Source organism: Cotesia glomerata, linkage group LG1 (assembly GCF_020080835.1).
Source record: "Cotesia glomerata isolate CgM1 linkage group LG1, MPM_Cglom_v2.3, whole genome shotgun sequence".
Taxonomy (NCBI): domain Eukaryota; kingdom Metazoa; phylum Arthropoda; class Insecta; order Hymenoptera; family Braconidae; genus Cotesia; species Cotesia glomerata.
Window position 1 is genome coordinate 32,440,851 of NC_058158.1, and position 19,563 is coordinate 32,460,413.

General features: G+C 26.4%; 2 protein-coding genes across 4 annotated transcripts in view; one reads left to right on the forward strand and one right to left on the reverse strand.

Annotated features, from left to right (window-relative positions):
• Window positions 1–18,735, forward strand: part of LOC123266008 (endothelin-converting enzyme 1-like) — a 46,935-nt gene extending 28,200 nt beyond the window's left edge. For all 3 annotated transcript variants that reach the window (XM_044730045.1, XM_044730039.1, XM_044730052.1), the window contains 12 exons: window positions 1,440–1,538; window positions 8,006–8,137; window positions 8,499–8,597; window positions 8,694–8,851; window positions 11,514–11,700; window positions 11,788–11,964; window positions 12,056–12,153; window positions 14,498–14,553; window positions 14,650–14,933; window positions 15,012–15,170; window positions 15,404–15,480; window positions 16,451–18,735. In XM_044730045.1, the coding sequence (XP_044585980.1) occupies window positions 1,440–1,538; window positions 8,006–8,137; window positions 8,499–8,597; window positions 8,694–8,851; window positions 11,514–11,700; window positions 11,788–11,964; window positions 12,056–12,153; window positions 14,498–14,553; window positions 14,650–14,933; window positions 15,012–15,170; window positions 15,404–15,480; window positions 16,451–16,550 (1,626 nt within the window). In that variant the 3' untranslated portion in view covers window positions 16,551–18,735. The remainder of the gene's footprint in view (window positions 1–1,439; window positions 1,539–8,005; window positions 8,138–8,498; window positions 8,598–8,693; window positions 8,852–11,513; window positions 11,701–11,787; window positions 11,965–12,055; window positions 12,154–14,497; window positions 14,554–14,649; window positions 14,934–15,011; window positions 15,171–15,403; window positions 15,481–16,450) is intronic.
• LOC123265979 overlaps window positions 1–19,563 on the reverse strand; it is a 172,222-nt gene that overhangs the window by 124,581 nt on the left and 28,078 nt on the right. Inside the window, exon 2 of the mRNA XM_044730011.1 lies at window positions 6,471–6,550. The gene's annotated coding sequence lies outside the window, so the exon portion shown is untranslated. The remainder of the gene's footprint in view (window positions 1–6,470; window positions 6,551–19,563) is intronic.

The following is a 19,563-nucleotide window of genomic DNA, read 5'->3' on the forward strand; positions in this document are numbered from 1 at the left end:
TTGTTTTAGGAGTAAAATATCAGTTTCTTAAAACTTTTTAGCTTAACGGTGTTTTTAACTTCACTTTTTATTATGAAATAAATAATAAATATTAATCAATAAATTCTAACAATAATTTCACTTTTCAGAACAAAATTAATTTTTAATAGTTTAAATAATAAATAAAGATCGAAATAACTATAATTATTATACTGAATATGATAGCTACTTTGAAATGCGTAGCCTTTAAAGCTCGGAGGAATTTTGAATTCTTTGGAAACGACCGAGTAATGGTAGTTATGTAAATTTTTGAGATTCAAGAGTCTATTTGGGAAAATAAACAACTTAAGCTCTATTGTACGGTATTTTTCAAAGCTCCTGATCTTGCGATAAAGAAATACGTGGTTTGGTGACTTAAGCAAAGTAGACTGCGTTTTTTAAAAATGAAACTCAATTTTGAGTTTTGAGTCGATAAATAATAATTTCTGAATTGTATTTTAAAAACTAAAAACTAAAGAAGACTATTAAAAGTTAAAACATTGAATGTAATAGCTCATTTTTTTATCTACTGTTCATAGAAATGAAAATATCTGAATCATTGTTAAACCGATTTGGAAAGTTCGTGACTCTATTAAGCAAGATAAATAACTTCGACTATATCATGCGGTATTTCACAGAGCTTTTGACTAAACTAGATATAAAATACCCGATTTAAAAGCTTAAGTTTCTTAGACTATTACTTACACCGAATAGTATAAAAAAGTTGACTAATGTTTTAATTTTTTCGTCGTGAATGAAGATTAATAATATCGTTACTGAAAAAGACTGGTCTACTGATTTAAAATTAAATAAAATTTTTTCTTCAATTAATTTACTCAAAATAAAAATTTTAACATTTGAAATTAGATTTTTTATTTGGCAAAAAAATTATTTTTAATTTTAAACATATGTACAAAAAAAAATAAACAATAATCCCTTAGTCAACTCTAAAATTCTCTTAAAATATTATCCAATAGTTCAAGTTATGAATAATGAATTTATTTTCCAAAAAGTTATAAAATTTTAATTGAAAATGAGCTACAGATCTGAGAGATCTAAAAGATGATTTACTACGAATCCGACGGCATAACTTTATTTTAATTTAAAAGAAAGACATCTTAATGTCAACGGAATGATTTGTTAATATATTTTACACTGATAAAAATTTTAACTTGACTCAAGAGCAAAAATCTTGAACCAAGAACACCAATTGGAAGAAAATGAATTTCTTGAGCCAAGAGGAAAAATTCTTGAGTCAAGATAGATTCTCTTGAATTAATAAAATATATCTTGACTCAAGAATTTTTCCTCTTGGCTCAAGAAATTCATTTTCTTCCAATTGGTGTTTTTGGTTCAAGACTTCTGCTCTTGAGTCAAGTTAAAATTTCTATCAGTGTAGTAGATGGATTTTTAATTCACAGAAAGACGGACCAAGATGGCACGCAGAGGCAAGCATGAAAAGAGTAATCCGCAAAAAAAGATCTAATCCTGCAGAGAGTCAAGCGTATACCGTCATCAAGGTAAATATTGATAATTGTTACTTTGGTCAATGTAAATAATTTACACTGATAAAACGAACATTTTAAATAAAAAATTGAAATTATTTTTTATTCAACTATGCTTAACAAGTGTTAGTTTTTAATTATAATTTTAAATCCTACGATTATATGCACAAAAAGACATTTTATGCTAAAGTAATTCGTGTATTACGTAGACAGAATAAAAACCAAGGATGATATATTTATCGTCTTATGTTGAAATTTTTAATTATATTTAAAATATTCATCTTTTAAATAAAGATCTCATAAATAAATGCTGGTAATGTGTTTTAATTTACAAAAGTAATTAAAATTTATGAATAAGACTTTCCTTTAACAATATATAAATTTATTTTGTTTGTGTATGTTTTGAAAATCTAAGTTTCATGTTACTGTTCTCCAATGGCTGAGTTGAACCCAACACGATCACTCTCGAATTTTTATTCTTTACTCTATTTTTTACGATTATTTTTATTAAAATTAAAGTTGAAAATCATGTTAAATAATAAGCCTAGTGCAAAATTTATAGAGACTAAAAGAAGCAGTAGATTGATTTTTAAAAGTTTTTTTTTTATGATGGACAAAAAAAAGTAAAAAATTACCGCAGCCTGGATTCGAACCAGGGATCTTCAAGGAATCATTTTCAGCTTGTAAACATAGGTGGACCTTCATACTCCGCCGTCCATCTTACGGTTTTAAATAAATTATAATATTTTTAGAATTGAAACTTTATTGTTACTATTGTGAAGTTAGCAACCTGCTTATATAAGAATCACAGTGCTACTCCCGTGTATGCCACGCACGGTTCTTTTTAGATAAGAATATCCTAGAGTAACGGACAATAAGGGATATTAAGGGAGAATACAAACTTCACATGATAAAGTTTACAAGCATGAACAATGTCTTGACGCCTTACCAACTTGGCTACTGTGGCACTTGTAGCTTCGACTTTCTAAAAGCTATTTAAGCTACAAATCTCCTTTCGTGCTTCTATAGCTTATTATTGTTAATATTTTTTCAAAATTTTATTTTACTCATAACTTATAATCGAATCAATTTATTAAAAAATTTAGAAAAAAAAATTTTACATTGAAAAAAAAAAAATAAAGAATGAAAAGTGCAGTTGCATGGGATCGAACCAGAGCCGTTAATCAGACAAATTTAAAGGTCCCTGCTCCAAGTTAGTTTAGTATAGAAACTAACTTATTTCAAATCATTTACATGTTTTTAAACTAACATGACAAGTTTTTGTGGTTGATTATTTTTTGATTGTTAATAATAAAAAAAAAACCAACTTTTCGATTAATTCAAATGTTCGATTGTTTGAATCGATTCAGTAATAAACCTATTATAAATGTTTGAAAGAAAAGCTTATTGCTTCAATATCAATAAATATATTGCGATTTTGCTAGTCATTATTCATAGTATCAGTAATCATTTTTGTAAAGTTATGTAAATCCTCGAATAAATCCGGCTGAGGATACAGCATCAGAGACTTTGATGTACGGATTTAGCCATGAAAAATGAGGTAACTGCAGCTAAACTTTTGCTGAGAATTATGTTTTAAAGTCAACAGTTCTTTTAATCTCATCGGATAATTTTTCGAGTCATTTACTGAATTCTATAGCGTTTTTGTTTTTGTAACTAAATCGAAACGATATTTCAAACTTTCAATTAACTGTTTTACTTCAAATTGATGGTGGATTCGTACTTTATGACTTTATAAAAACGTTGAATTCCAATAAATAAGTCCCTCAAACAGATTCTAGCTACATTTGAACCCTTCGCATGATATTGAATTTTTGAAATCGATTTTTGCGGGCTTATAGAATTTAATTACTGCACACATCAAACGTGAATGCGATTTAGGTACTAAACTTTATTTGATATATTTTCGTTTTATTAAAAAAATATTCAAATATTTTTGAAAGCTGTAAAAAATTTTACATTTTAACAATTAATAAATTTCTTCCAGATTGAAAATATAAATATATACCTCATTTATGATTAAGAAAAAAAAATAACTGTCTACTACATCCTAATTTTATTTTGTAAAAGTTTGTTCACTGTTTACAAACATAAAATTTAAAAGTATACATTTTTTCGTAAACATAAATAAGCTATACTTTTTTTAATTCTAAAACAGTAATCTGCTAAAAAAGTAATATTCTAAAAGTTTACAACTTTAACAAAGTTTGTAGTCGCTGTGTAAAGTAAAAGCCCCAATAGATGATCACGTACCAGTATATGATCACTCCATGTATTTGTATATCTATATTCACAAATATAGGTATACAAATACATGGAGTGATCATATACTGGTACATGATCATCTATTGGGGCTTTTACCTTACTTTAGTTTCGAATTTACCAGTTCCAGGAATATTTTAAATAGTTTCCATCCGTCACAAAGTTAGATTTTCCTGCGCCGTGGATGACAGTGACCGAGCTAACCGACTGACAGAATCAATAATTCCCGATAAAATCGATAGGAACCGACACTTACGTATTTAGTGTTTCATTTATATTTGTATTGTATTATAAAATAATAATATTTAAAAATATGCGCAGCGAAACCTCGGCAGCATCCCTAACTTCGAGAGCTCAATTGTTTCCATTTCATCATAAAAATAAATAATAGTTTAAAAAAACTAAAAACACGCTTTTTATAGAAAACCAAACTAAAAAATAGAAAATAAATTTAAATTAAGAATAGTGTTAAAAATTTCAATAAATATAAATTAATAATAGTGTAAATAAAAAAAATGTATTTTATTTTAAAAAAAGCGTGAGGTGCATGGTGTCAATAGTTATAAATATTTTATTGACAGATATGAGTAGAGTGATTATCATTTTGATAATATCTTAAAAGCACCCCACGCTTTTTAAAATAAAATACATTTTTTTTATTTACACTATTATTAATTTATATTTATTGAAATTTTTAACACTATTCTTAATTTAAATTTATTTTCTATTTTTTAGTTTGGTTTTCTATAAAAAGCGTGTTTTTAGTTTTTTTAAACTATTATTTATTTTTTACTTTTTAGTTTGGTTTATTTATAAAAGCGTGATTTTTTAGTTTTTTTAAACTATTATTTGTTGATTATCAAAAATATTCAGGCGCGCAAATTACCCACGGAGAGTTACATACTGACATACTGACATACTGACATACAAGTGAAGCTAATAAAAAAATAATTATTTATAAATATTATAAATACGGGGAATCAGAGTTCGATTTCGGAGAGCGAGCCTGAGAAACGGCTACCAGAACCAAGGAAGGCCGCAGGCGCGCAGATTACCCACGGAGAGTTACATACTGACATACTGACATACTGACAAACAAACTGACATACATGTGAAACTAATATAAAGCGTGTAATAATACGTAACTCAACGAATATCAACAGATTTGGTATTTTCTCAGCGGCTCTACTCAAGAATTTATTTATAAAATGCTTAAAATTCACAATATTCTGGGGATATAGATAATATCTCCAGAAATTTTTCATTTTATTCATACTATTTTTCAGCTGTGTCTCTTACGTTAATGTATCATAGACTAAATTTATGTTTTGTAATAAATACATGTATACTGAGAATACCATCACCTTTTTCGTAAAATATCAATTTAATGTTTTGATAAATTTACTTTGTTTTTATTAAAAATTTTGGGATTTATTTAAAAAATTAACTGAATTACAATGAAAACTTTAAAGAAACTTAACTTTAATGTTTCCTTTTTAAAATCTAGAATTTTATTTTTAAATATATAAAAATACTAGCAGTCCGCCCCAGCTTCACACGGGTATTGAACAAAAATTTCAACATTAATTATGATGTAATATAGCCTATGTCACCCGGGGATAGTGTAGCTTCCCAACACACTGAGAGAAAAGTGCATAGTTAACTGAATCATAACATCACAATTATGAAAATATAGTTTTCTGAACTTTTTTTTTGTAGTTACTCAAACTATGTATTAGTTTAAGTAACTATTGATAAATAGTTATATCGACTATATTTTAATAAATACGTTTTTGTTATCGTGTTAAACAAAAAGTTATTAGGTGACTGAAAGATTTTTACGGACAACATCTCAGATAGCTAAACTGGAAGAGCCCTTCGTGCGTAACCAAAAGATCCGAGTTCGATTCCCGGTCCGAGCTATCCGAATTATTTTTTCTATTTTCTGAGTTAAAGTTAATCAAGATGGCTATTAAGCTGATATTTAACTGAAAATAGTTTAAGTAACTATCCATTGGGGTTCAATATAATAAATAATGTTAGGTACAAGAACTGCAATTAAATAGTGGTGATGCTATTTAACTAGATTTTCCTAGTTCAGTTGACCATATTTTTCTCTCACTGCAGTAAAAAAATTTTTCAAATCGGTTCAGTAGTTTCGGAGCCTATTCGATGCAAACAAACAATAAAATTTTTCTTCTTTACAATATTAGTATAGATGTGCAGGAATAATGAAAAGTTTTGAATGCATTTCTAAATAAATTTTTGGATTTCTAATTATAGAAAAACCAGATGATGGTAAAGGACAGTTACCATTCAATTAATTATAAATATCAATATATTTATGTGAAGCATACATATACCGGTAGTGATATATAGGAAGATCTAATACAAATTAATGATTGATATCAATCCACTATTATCGTAAAAGCAATAAGTTATATTGAAATGCTGACAAGATGAAATCACGATTTTAGATTACCCAAACATATATCAACATCATGAATAGTCAGCAAATCTAATCCATTCTTCTGTCTATTTAAAATATACATTTAAAAGCTCATACCAATTTTTTATTATCTTACATAGATCGATTTTCGTAAGTTATGAGAAGTAAAAAAACACTATATTATATTGTTAAATAATACACATTTACTAACTTACCGATTGCTCCGAAAATAGGCACAGAAAAAAAAATCATAAAAAGCATTTGCATTTGCTCCATATTGTAACCCGACATAATCCTGAAAAGAATAAAAAATTATTATCACCAGAAATTAAATTGACCTAAAAATGACATGGTTTTTGAGGATTAAAAAAAGGTAATTTTTAAATTAAATTATTCCATTAATTTACAACCAGTTAGAGTCTAGTCTACTCGGCATACATTTTTAAAACAAAGTATATTTTTTATGATGTTTGAAATGAGACAGATTTTTATTATTCATAAAGTATGACTGAAAGAATATTATAATAAATATGAGTATGATATATCTGCATTAGTAAAAACAAACATTTCCTCCTCACTCACAGTAACAGGATTTATATTGAATTCATTTTCACGATTTACATGAAATCATTAATCAGCTCTATGCTCTATATGACATTGATGTCTAATGTATCTAAGTACGCTCATGTTTCAATAAATATTTATTTTCTTCTCAACTTGAAACATCAGATGGATGAATTTCATTTTTAAATTATCGTAGAACGTTAGTAAATTAATATTCTTAAATTACAAATTTACTTTTACACCAAATTAATGAGTTATAATATTACTTCTCTCCACACGTTATAATATTGATTTTTCTCCCGTTTATAAACTTTTAATCATTAATTGTTTTCTTGTATTCCCGATTTCGATTCGAGTGCTTAAATTTTTCAAAAATTATGATAAATGAATTAGATTATTCCATTGACACAAATTAGCGCTTGCACTTTAAAGGTCCTCTTGATCCTACAACATTAATTTGGTTTTCAGAGCAAGTACAGAACATTTATAAAAATTAAATGTTCTCGTGACAAATGTCAGATGCTCCCGGGTTTCTAAGTAATAAAATATGTAATACGTAATTTATTATGGAGCAGTGCATACTAAAAACTAACTTTTCAACAAAACTTTTCCTTATGTGCATAAAATAGTATATGCCTAACAATTTTGCTCAAATAAAAATGACTAAGTAATTAAACAAGCTTAATTAAAAATGCGTCCTAGTTGAAACATATTTATTATAGATGTATACATATATATATTAGATATCGATAATTAAATACGTGGGCATATAATCAATATGTTTTTATTTATAAATTCATCGACATCACCAGTATTATACAGAATTTACTAATTAACGTCCAAGTGTAGCATTCAATGTCAACAATCAGTAGTCTGTACATTTCAGTTTTACGTGTTCTATATTATTATATACTACAAACTATAATAATACTTTAGACATAACATTCTATCTACATAACATTATTCCAATAAATGTTTTACTCACGTCCTCTGAATAAAACCTTCCGTATCACGTTCAATAGCAAATACGTACGTGAATGAGAAAGTATTGTAAATGACGGTATATTTGAATAAAAAACTCATTTTATTTTTATTCTTATTTATAAAAAAATCTAGTATTATATTTCTGTATATTGTGATACTCCTTCCTTAATAAATAATAATTATTATTTATTTCTATTTACAGAACGCAAGGGATGAATACAGATGCCACACAATTGAAAAAATATTGCACCAATATTTACCAATGAATATGGAGAAGCGTGAGCGATCATATGAAACTTATTTGTTGTTACAATTCTGTTTATCACTTAGCAAGGTATTAAACAATAATTACTTAAATTAAAATATAATTCATGAAGATAATCTAGAAACAAAATCTGGAACTCTCTAACTTGACCTAATTTTTTCTTTTCATTTGAAAGATCATTATTTTACGCATCTCTAAAATATTCATCATGTATTTCAGTAAAATAATTATGATAACTTTTTCAAAAGTTATAAATAGCGAGAGTAATTAAAAGATGAAAAATAAAATTTATAATTTTTATTTTGACTAATGATTTTATTATTTATAATATATTATTAGAAAGAAGTTTAAAAAAAAATTCTAGACTATCTTTATTTATCATTATTACTGTAAGGATTTAGTGCTAAAAAGTGTATGACTTTATTTATAGATTTATCCTCGGCAAAAAGACTTGTATAATTGGGTTGACGTTGATCAAAGAGTGTACGTGCCGTACAATCTGACGTACCTTCAGGATAACTTCAATTATGTATGTTAATTAAAGAAATAGAATAAAATAATAATTATATATAATATAGGGTTGTAATATTATACTCTGTTATTTATGTGGTTGTTCCTCGGTTAGATAAGGTGGAAGACGCTGTTGAACATTACGATGGATAATGACACTTTGAACAATTTGTACAAACATGGAACTACTGACGATCAGTTTGTGTATGTTTACATCACTGCACCTCGGTATTTCAGAAGTTTAGGGAAATTGCTCAATCAATTTTCAAAGAGGTTTGTATTATCGTTATTAATAACTCGTAACTACCCACAGTCTTTAAGTAACTTCCTCAAAATAGTTTCTGAATACATTTAATGCTAAAGTTTTTGAGTTTAATTATCTATTGAATAAACTTATATGTTATTTGAGCATATAAATGTTTTTTCATAAAATAATACTTTTATAATATTCATTATTATTATTTTATATTTTTAACTTTACTAGATAATTTATTTAAATCGATACTTTAAAATTTATCAAAAACAACTCGTAAAAATTTTATTAAGTTTTTACATTATTTATATTTTATTTCTCAATAATTTTCAGCGATTTCTATAAATTTTTTTAAAGCAGAAATTTTTTTTTTTAATTTAAGTTAATTAACCAAGAAAATCAATTTTATATCTCATCAAATAATATAAGAAATACAAATTTCAATAAAAACATAAAAATTTTTTCCGAAAACCTGAATAAAATCTTTTAAAAATCAACTCATTTCGATTAAACATTAAAGCTAAAATTTTATTACTATACAATTTTCTGTGTCATATAATTTTTTATGAATAAAAGCCAAAAAAAAAATTCTTTCAAAAATACATTATTTATTCTACATATTTAAATTAAACGAGACAGTAAAAAGCTTTCCATTACAACAATGAAATTCACTTTAAAAGCTTTCGATTGAAAATGACAGTTAATTTGCGTTTTGTCGTAAAATGTTTGATTTATCTGCTCCACTTGGCATCACATTAAATGACATTCTATTAATTTAAATAACGCACTTTCATTACTTTCAATAAATTCGAAATAATAAGAAACAAACTGGCATAAATAGAATTCGTGAGCTTGATGAATAATGGCGGCTAAATATATATTTAGATGTAAAAAGTTTGGATGTACAAGCATCCGCAGATGATACCAGGCTCCCCAAAACCTAGAATATTCACGACAGGAATAGGCAATCATTAGGTATGTAAAATATCTAGAGAATTCATAGGTATGCTCCGGGGAATGATCTGTAACATCTGCGAGCTTAAACACTCTTGATCAACTATATCTACATAACAGTCGGAATAGTTTGGATAACCAGAGGAAAACGGTCACAGGTGTTCAAATTTAGTATGTACACTGACAGCGTTGGGGATAGCTAACCGTTAGTTTGTTTGTTTCAAATGCAATGTGAAATTATTCATGCTCGCCGCTACGCAAAAACGTTTATGTATCATCTCATCATAAATAACACCGAGACAGATAGGATAAGTCTAATATGTAATTCGGTTTTATATATATATATATATATATATATATATATATATATATATATATATATATATATATATATATATATATATAAATATATATCGTCAGAAATAAATGGAATTAACACTTTTGTTAATTTTAATTCCGATTATGTTCTCAAAATACTGCGTCTACCCCGGCGGAAAAAAATATATATGAAAACATATGCGCAATTTTTAGTAGATTTATTTTAAAACTACTAATTTTGATGTCGTTTTTATACTTACTATTTTAATAAATGAAAATTTCACCCATTTCCCCTTAGAGACTAATTTTTCATATGTTTTTATATAGATTAGATAATATCCGTCTGCATACGACAAAAAAATATAAAAACATAAAGAAAATTGTTTTTATACGTTTTCTGCGCAAATAGATGTATTTTCACTTAAATGTCTGCATATATATTTTCATATTTATTTTTCTCGTGGGGGTAGTTGGTAACAAAACCAGTAATAGACCAGAATTTTCTTTTAGAATTATTCAAAAAATTATGATACGACAATTTTAAACAATGATAATTACCGCGCTCTAATAGTTACTTAAGCTTTAATTCAAATTTTAAATAGTGTATAAATATGATTAATTTTAGTTTGCGCATAGTATATCATGTAGAAATTCATTATTTGAACTAAAAATAACATTAATTACCGGCAACCGGTTGCTACTGAAATAGTCGAGCAAATATTAAATATGAACCTGCTTTCAGGAAAAATTTTAATTAACTTGTTATTAATAAAGTAATGTGCTTATCAAATACTTAAACGAAAAACGTACAAATAAAAATAACCTTGGGGGTACAAGCTTTATTATGTTAACGTATTTTTTTGATAATGAATAATGTTTCTGTTCATTCTTCCGTGACATAATTTACGTTTTTAGTCAGATATAATTGTTTTAACGGTTGATTTTTAAGCATGTTGAATTTTTACATAAATAACATTATCATTTTATTATTGCAAGTATGTAGATTATCGTATTTTATTATTATTATTACAACCGCATCAATGTAGATACCTTGAAAAATCAGTACCGTATGATTGCAAGTACTTCAGAACGTAAATTATACTGTTACACAGCTATAAACCGCTTTTAAGTATATAATATTTTATTTTTCAAACAGTCTTCCGGTTCTTTAGCTATCACTATTTTATTACAAAATCGAAATCCTCAAGAAAGACTAAGCTAAAAATTTTTTTGCCAGAAAATTTATTTTTATAGAAGAGTTTACTTTTTTTTAAATACTAAAAGAAATGAATTTTAAAGTGTTCTCAACAATATGAATCTTTAAATCATCAGTTAATAATATATATTCATACTTAGGTAAATGTAAAAATGAATGATGATAATAATAATGATTGAATTTTTTGTTTTTAGAGTTGTTCACAATGGTTTGCTACTTTTATATGCAGTGGATACTCTTCACGACATCGTAAACGTAACTGCCAGTAACAATTGGAATGTATCTTGCAGCAAATTGACAAGAAATTTATTTTCCGAAATGGTTGGAGCCTTATATGTACAACAATATAAACCTCAATATTTACAACTACTAGCCGGTCGAGTGAGTAAACTGAATACTTGGAAATAGACTAACAAATAGTGGTTCTTAAACAAGCTGAAGGACTACATGAATTGATTTGTTATTTAGGTCAATAATTTATTCGAGCGAGTTAAGGAAACATTAGCAGAAAGGATATTAGTAAAATCTTGGCTTGATGACGATACCAGGGCACAATCTTTACTGAAGCTAACTGAGCTACGAGGCAAGTTTCACGTTTGGCCTGGTTTTCATAATAAGTCTTTACTGGCGCATGAAATGGCTAAGGTAATATTATGCGCTTTTGTCTAATCAACCATATAAATATTTCAATACTCTTTAGTAATTAATATTTTATCGATTCTACCTTTTTATTTAGGTTGTTATCGAGCCGGATTTTTTTACTACCGTAATTAAACGATTCCGACAATTACGTAACCTGAAGGACCAAGTTCTGAGAGGAACACTAAATGATAGGTAATTTACTTACCACCCATCGATTATCGGCTTGTATTTTGTTGAGAAAAGTGGTTGAAATTATCCAAGTCAAAGTGATAAGCTCTCGTTAACCCTTCGTTGGTCGCGTCTTTTTTAGTTTCTCGCTCGCACTACAGCGAGTCTCTATAGGTTGAGTAGTTGTTAGGCGGCGATTCGCTCATAGCGTGACCAACGAAGGGTTAATTTGAAGAGCTTACGTTAATTAAAACTTATAATGAATCTGGAATCTGATAAGAACGCGGAAAAGTTTTTATAAAAGTTTTAGAAGAAATGAAGCATGAGTTGTTTTTTAAATTGCATTTTGGTTTTTTAAATACTCGTGGATATTAAAATATTTTTTATGTTGGTAAAAGAAATTTCGTTGTTATCAACACATTACTAAATTTAAATCTAACTATTTAAATAATTTAAATCTAAATTATTTTCTAATGAAATAGAAAATAATTTATTGTTGAAATTTAGTATGCAAAAAGTATAACAGAAGAATAATAAATGTTAATTTAAACTCAATAAGCTCGATATACGTTGAGAGAAATGAAAATTATTGTTTAGAAATTAATTCATTGAAATTAACCATTTATATTTAATAATTTAAAAAAATGTCAATATTTGTCTTCAATATAATAGATAACAACAAACTAATAGTTTCACTTGAATTAAGTAAGAATTACTTTGATTAATTTAAACAATTTTTCAGTAAAAAAAATATATTCTCAATAATTATCAAGAATGATTGTTCTTGTGTCGAGAACATGTTTTTAAATAGTATTATTTTTTTAAGTATTAATTAAGGTAAAAGCCCCAATTATTGACGCTATAAGAGACAAAGTTATGATTTCATTTTTTTTAAGCAATCAAATATAAATATCGATGAATTTTGTTTGTGGTAATGTCTTCAGTAATGTTTTAACTAATCAATTTCTTTTTTTAAAATGATAATCAGTGATATTTACTAACTAATTTTAAATAATTAAATATATGATCTGGATACACTAATTATTGACGGGTTAAAAAACTGATTGATCTAATTATTGACGTACCGTAATCCCAATTATTGACGCCCCTACTGCACATGCGTCGAATCATTTGGTTATATTGTTATTTACCAAAAACTTGATATAAAGTAATCAATATTATTAAAGTTAATTAATAATAATTTCTATGAATGAATAATTATTATGAAAAATATAACAATTTATTTAAAAACTTATTTAACACTAAAACACGCCGAGTTATTTGACAGTTAAAAGCCTTGAATATAATCGCGTATATAAAGTATTTTATACTTAAAAAAAAAAGGCGTCAGCGCTGTCGACTGGCTGTCAATAGGGGATTCACCATAAAAATTATGAACTAGTTATTGACTCCCATTATTTAAATATCATAACGCATACAATTAATTTCGATTATTTAATTTTATAAATATTTCATATATTGTTAACTAAAAAAAAATAGATCATATAATTACATGAAAAAATTAATTTAAACTCGGCAGTTAAAAAAAATGCTTTTCTAACCAAAGTTGTTAAGAAAATAGACGCTCGTAAGCTGATTTGATGAACTGGTGCTAACTTTATTTTTTTTTAATAATTAATATTTAATATTTTGAACTGAATGTAATTTTTTTCAATTTTTTAATTAATTAGAATTTAATAAAAATTTATTTCATCGTTATTCTTATTACAGATAATTTAATATATTTAAAAATAATTTAGGGTGTCAATATTTAGACCCCCGTCAATAATTGGGGCTTTTACCTTAAGTATTAATTTAGTGCAAATTAAAAATTTCGATTCAAAAACATTAATTAGAATTTTTATACAAAAGCTAATGTCAAAAAACTGAAACAAATAATATGCAATACTTAAAATTTTTATATATCAGTACAATAGTTAATACTTTTACCTCAGTTGTTAACAATGACTTAGATTAATTCTTAGACTTTTTACAATGGCTTATTAGCATTTTTTAAAAAATTTTTCCTCTCTTGAGATTATGTTAAATATTCCTGATACATCTTAAATTTGTAAGTAATTTTAAAGTCATTTCTCTAGAAAGTAATATCCTGCGTACGGCACTCTCTTGTGACACATTACACAGACCCTTTGAGGATGAACTACAAAAAATAATCATAATAATAACAGGCGATTATGTTTTAAAAAAGCTCATCTCGCCCTTTTTACTCAATCTAAAAGAAACTAGGGTCTGACGCAGTACCCATTATAAAAAGTCTATTTATGTTGATTTAAATCACCGTATACAAAATTAACTTTCGCTGCCTTTGAACTCTTCAATAGCAAGCTGAATATTAAAAATTTTCTAGATGGCGAAATCCTTATGCTGTTAATGCATACTATGAATCTTCAACAAATTCAATAGGTAGGTATTCAAAGTGTTTTTCTATTTTTAATCAGCACGATCCAAGATAAAATTTTAATGATTGTAAATCTTGATTCTGTTTTATGTAAATAAAAGTGATACCACTTGCCATGATGACTGCCTGGTCGTGGTCATGGGAAGGAGGACCAGCTTATTCTGCTCACGCAACTCTAGGTTCCGTAATCGCTCATGAAATTCTTCATGTATTCGATCTTCACCATCGCTTGCCTTTAGATCCCGAGATAAACTTAAAAAATTGGGTTTGGATTACTCCCAAATCTTGGAGTCAACTTGAAAGTAAAATAGAATGTGTAGCGAGGCTTTACGCTAAAAGGTTTTGGAGAAAAGTTCAATTTTACGGCAATGAAGTAGATGTACAGGTAAGTCAAAAGTTTTTTTTTCTTGATTTGATTGATTTATAGTTTATAACAAAAAAATTAACTATCGATGAATTTTAGTTTGACTGGAATGTTACGAGAAACGAAAATGTTGCTGACATTGGTGCTCTCCAAATTTCTTATCAAACCTGGTATACATTAACAAACGGACGAGATCGAGCTTTGCCAATTTTAGACGCTCTCCGCCCAAGTCAAATGTTTTTTATTAGCGCAGCCCAGGTATGAATTCATTAACATCCTACGAAATTTTTCTCTTGAATATAACTACAAAAAATCCTACCCGGAGTGAATTTCGGTCCGAAGCGGCTAAATCAGTTAATAATCATCCATTTTGAAAATCGCTCCGCAAATTTTCTAACAGTGTAGTTACTGATCTACCTAATTATTATTATTATCATCATTATTGTTATTTTTTATCTATAAACTATAACTAACACGAGTTTTATTTTTAGACTTACTGTACTAACATGACTGCCGAGGCCTATATCCTTTCCGTCGAGCTTGATTATCACACTCCGTCTCCAGAGAGGTATTCTATACCCACTACGCTAATAATGTAACATGTTATACTGTAATTACACAGTTAATATTTTGTAAAATTATCTTCGCCCAAAAATTGGAATAAAATTAGATTTAATATTCTGAAAAATATCTAAGACAAATTCAGCAAAAAAATTTTTTTATAAACTGAAAAATGTATAAAAATAGATGAACTGTTTTCTATAATATATATTTGAATGCGAAGCTCTGTTAAGAGTGATCATTCTGATTTGTCAATTCAAATTTATCTATAAAAAAAATTTGATTTAAATCCCCTGATACTGATAAATTAGCTAGTGTAGCAAATAACTCTACATTTATCTATTTTAGTGTAAAAAAAAATAAAGATGCTCTGTTTAACCCTGAGGTTTTCTTCTTTGTAATTCACTGCAAGAAAATGCTATCTTGAGTTTTGAAGATGGTTTTTCAAGATGTTATCTCAGTTCTATGCATATAAATTTGTATATACAATCATGATGATATTTACGAATTCACATTTATCATAAACAAGAATCTATTTTTCTACAAATTTTGCAATTTATTCTTACCTCAATAAATTTATTTATAAATTTTTCTATTAAATGTTTTATATAAATATTTAACAAAAAATTAAAATAAATTCCTAATTATAGAAATTAAATATTTAATATAAATAACTGAAAAAATTTCACTTTTTAAAATTTCACGGTTCAATCTAGAGAAAATAATATTCAGAATCAATAATTATTAATTTTATATACATGATCAATTTATCGTACCATATATATATTAATAATAATACAAATATATAAATAATACAATGTGAACAAGTAATTAATATTTTATTTTTCTACCATATATATTTTTAATAATTTGATCATCTCAGTGTATATATATTGTGTAAATAAACTAGTAAAATTTATTGGGATATTTAAAAATTTTTCCGATATTTTATTTTAATTGTTATTTTTTATTTACAGAGTAAACGTTGTTATGATGAATTCGCCAGGCTTTGCCGAAGCTTTTCGTTGTCCACTTGGTTCACGAATGAATCCGCCTAACAAATGCAGCACATGGTGATATACTAAATAAATAAACTATGAATCATCATTTTAAATATTGATGAATCAATTACAAAAAAATTTGGCTCAACTGCGACACTTCCGACGATTTATGTGGTTTTTTATTTATTTGAGATAAAAAATAAACAAATGCATTAGTTATTAAATTGCCAATATCCATAAAACACCAGTCAAAATAAAAAAAAAATAAATCAATTATTGCAATTTATGTTTACATAATCGTCGGAAAAATTACGTATGTCGTACATTGTGAACGGTAGTTAATAATTAACTGTAAATATTAATACTAATCAATAATATATTATATTACTATAATTATAGTTATTATAAATAATAATTCTGAAAAAGAACAAACAAAAGTTTTGAAAAAATTCTAGGCCTTATTGGATGAAGAATTTATTAAAACTACGGATTGTTTAGATTGTTTGGCTTATGCAACTATAATTGTTAGTCGCGTGCAAATAAATAATCTAGCTAAAAATTATTCACAGTCTGAACATTTTTATGCAATATAAATACGACAAATGTTTATTTTACTATTGTTTAAATTTAAATAAGTATAATTATCACTGTTAAAATAATTAATTATATATAAACATTAAGAAAACTGACGCCTATAATATTAACTTCATGCTAATAATTTTAATGTTTATTTTTAAAACTTTATTCTTCATAAAATAGACAGAAATAATTTAACTGAAAATATTTTCCAGTAAAATTACGACTATTTGTCTGGAAATTTTCTAGTTAGATAATAGTCAATTAATATGGTAGAAGATGTAATTTCATTAAGAAAATAAATATTTTAATGAATCTTGAAATATTTTAAAAAATATTTCACCTTTTTTTCGTGTCGAAAAAAGTCGACATGTGTACAGTAAATTGTTGTAAGTTATTTTTCTTTTCCATGAGAATTTTTTTGAAAAAAAATAAAAAGAAATGATAAATAAGTAATTTTAAAAAAGTGAACCAATAATGAAATTATAAGAATTGGAAGTTCACATTTTTCTAATATGAAAGTATAAATTGTGAAGGAACAAAAAATAACGAATACCACTGTCAATAAAAATTTATTTTTTTATGAAACTTCAATGTCTTGATTGGTTAACTATAAATAAATATTTATTGGAACGATATTTTGAAATTAATATGCCAAAACAACTGTTACGATTTTTTGAATATTGTCATTCGCTTGCACTAGAGAAAGTAAAAAAAAATGTTTAGTGCTCTTCTTATACAAAGTTTGGTGTCATTGCATTTTTACTCAATACTTTATTATCGAAAATATAAAAGAAAAACATTCCCAATATTTATTTTTTTTTGTTTTTTGATAAAAATCGATTATATAATATGGTTTTATTAAATTTTTTATTGAAAAATGTTTAATAATTTTAGGCTAGCATTAAATTTTTTTTTTTTTTGACTTAATAGATATTATGTCTGTCGAACGAATATTCAAATTAGTCATATCTTTTTGGCAGTAAATTTTTGAGTATAAAGTAATTATACCAAGCAAAGAATGTTTCAATCTCTACTGAAAACTAATTTATTGTATAAATAATTAAGATAGTTGATAATTCGTCATTAGAAAAGATTATTTTCAATGTGTATATTCATTTTTTAAAAATAACTGGACGTTTGGTAAGAAAATTCAATTATATGAATTATTGATACCAAGAGCAATGATAACTTTAAATTTAATTTTGTGTGATTATTTATAATTTGGTTTGAAAAAATGTCAATAATCCGAGTCAAATTATATAATATGTAATTATAAAAGAGGGCTTTAATATATAACAGACGATAAATCGAAATAGAATGACGAGAGTAAATTATAAAAATAAATACAAATGTTCCAAGTCGTAAAATTAAGGCTGTGAACTTACTCGACTAGGTTGTCAAAAAAAAAAAAAAATATTGTGATTGCGGATTTAAATATTGTCTGGAGTAATACAGTAATAAAAAAAAATATTAACTGGGCTCCTTAATTTTGTAACGTTGATACCTTAGATTCGAATTAGAATCTGGTGTGGTATGAAGACAAAATATTTGTTTTAAACGGTAAAAAATTTGTTGTGATGTAGCCGAATGTAAAGGAGACAAAAGATAGATGATAATTTGTTTACGAGCAATAAATACTAGTAATTATTACTAAGATAAATGCTAAAGTTTGAAAAATGAAATTGTTTCAATTATTTATTGCAATTATTCCTAAAGAGCATGGTAAGTAGTAATGTTGATGATAAACATTATATTGTTGAGGGCAAAAATTGTTAACTGTGATAGTCTCTGGCACTGCGCAATTTTAGGAATCCGTCTTAAAACTATCAAACTTTGTTGAAATTTTTAATTAATTATAAGATGTGTAATTAATTATAGTTAATTAATAACAGATGACAAATAAATTAATTTAAACATTTAAAACGTTGAATTTGATTCTTGATTTTATCAATATTATAATATGTTATGTATAAACAGCTTTATATTGTACAGAAATCAATAAATACTTTTTTATAGAAATAGAAATAAATTTGTTACTATAAATTTTTCAGTAATTCGAAACGGAGATCAGTATTTAATTTTTTGTTTTTTTATTTATATCAATTTCCGTTAGTTCAAATCTTGCTGATTTGTCATGAACCAGGTGTAGCAGCAGCGTCAAAATCAGGTCTAGAAACTGATAAAATCTTAGCTCCAAGCTGTTCTAAGTCATAATTTTTCCATTTATCCTGGCTGTACAACTTACCAAATCGAAATTACAGGGAATATCTAGAGAAATAGTAGCATTCCAGTCTCTGATCGTACAAAGTTTCTTATCCCCTAGTTAGAAACTTTTCAACATCACGTATTATCCCCTTTCGGAGAACGGAAATTCCTACAAATCATATGGATCATTCCCACCACGTATTACTTGGAGATAATTCTTGAAAGTGAAGCACTAGTTGCAACTTGTAACCAATGAAACCAAATACCTAACAAGAAATTGAGTTAGAATCTGCACAACAATACAA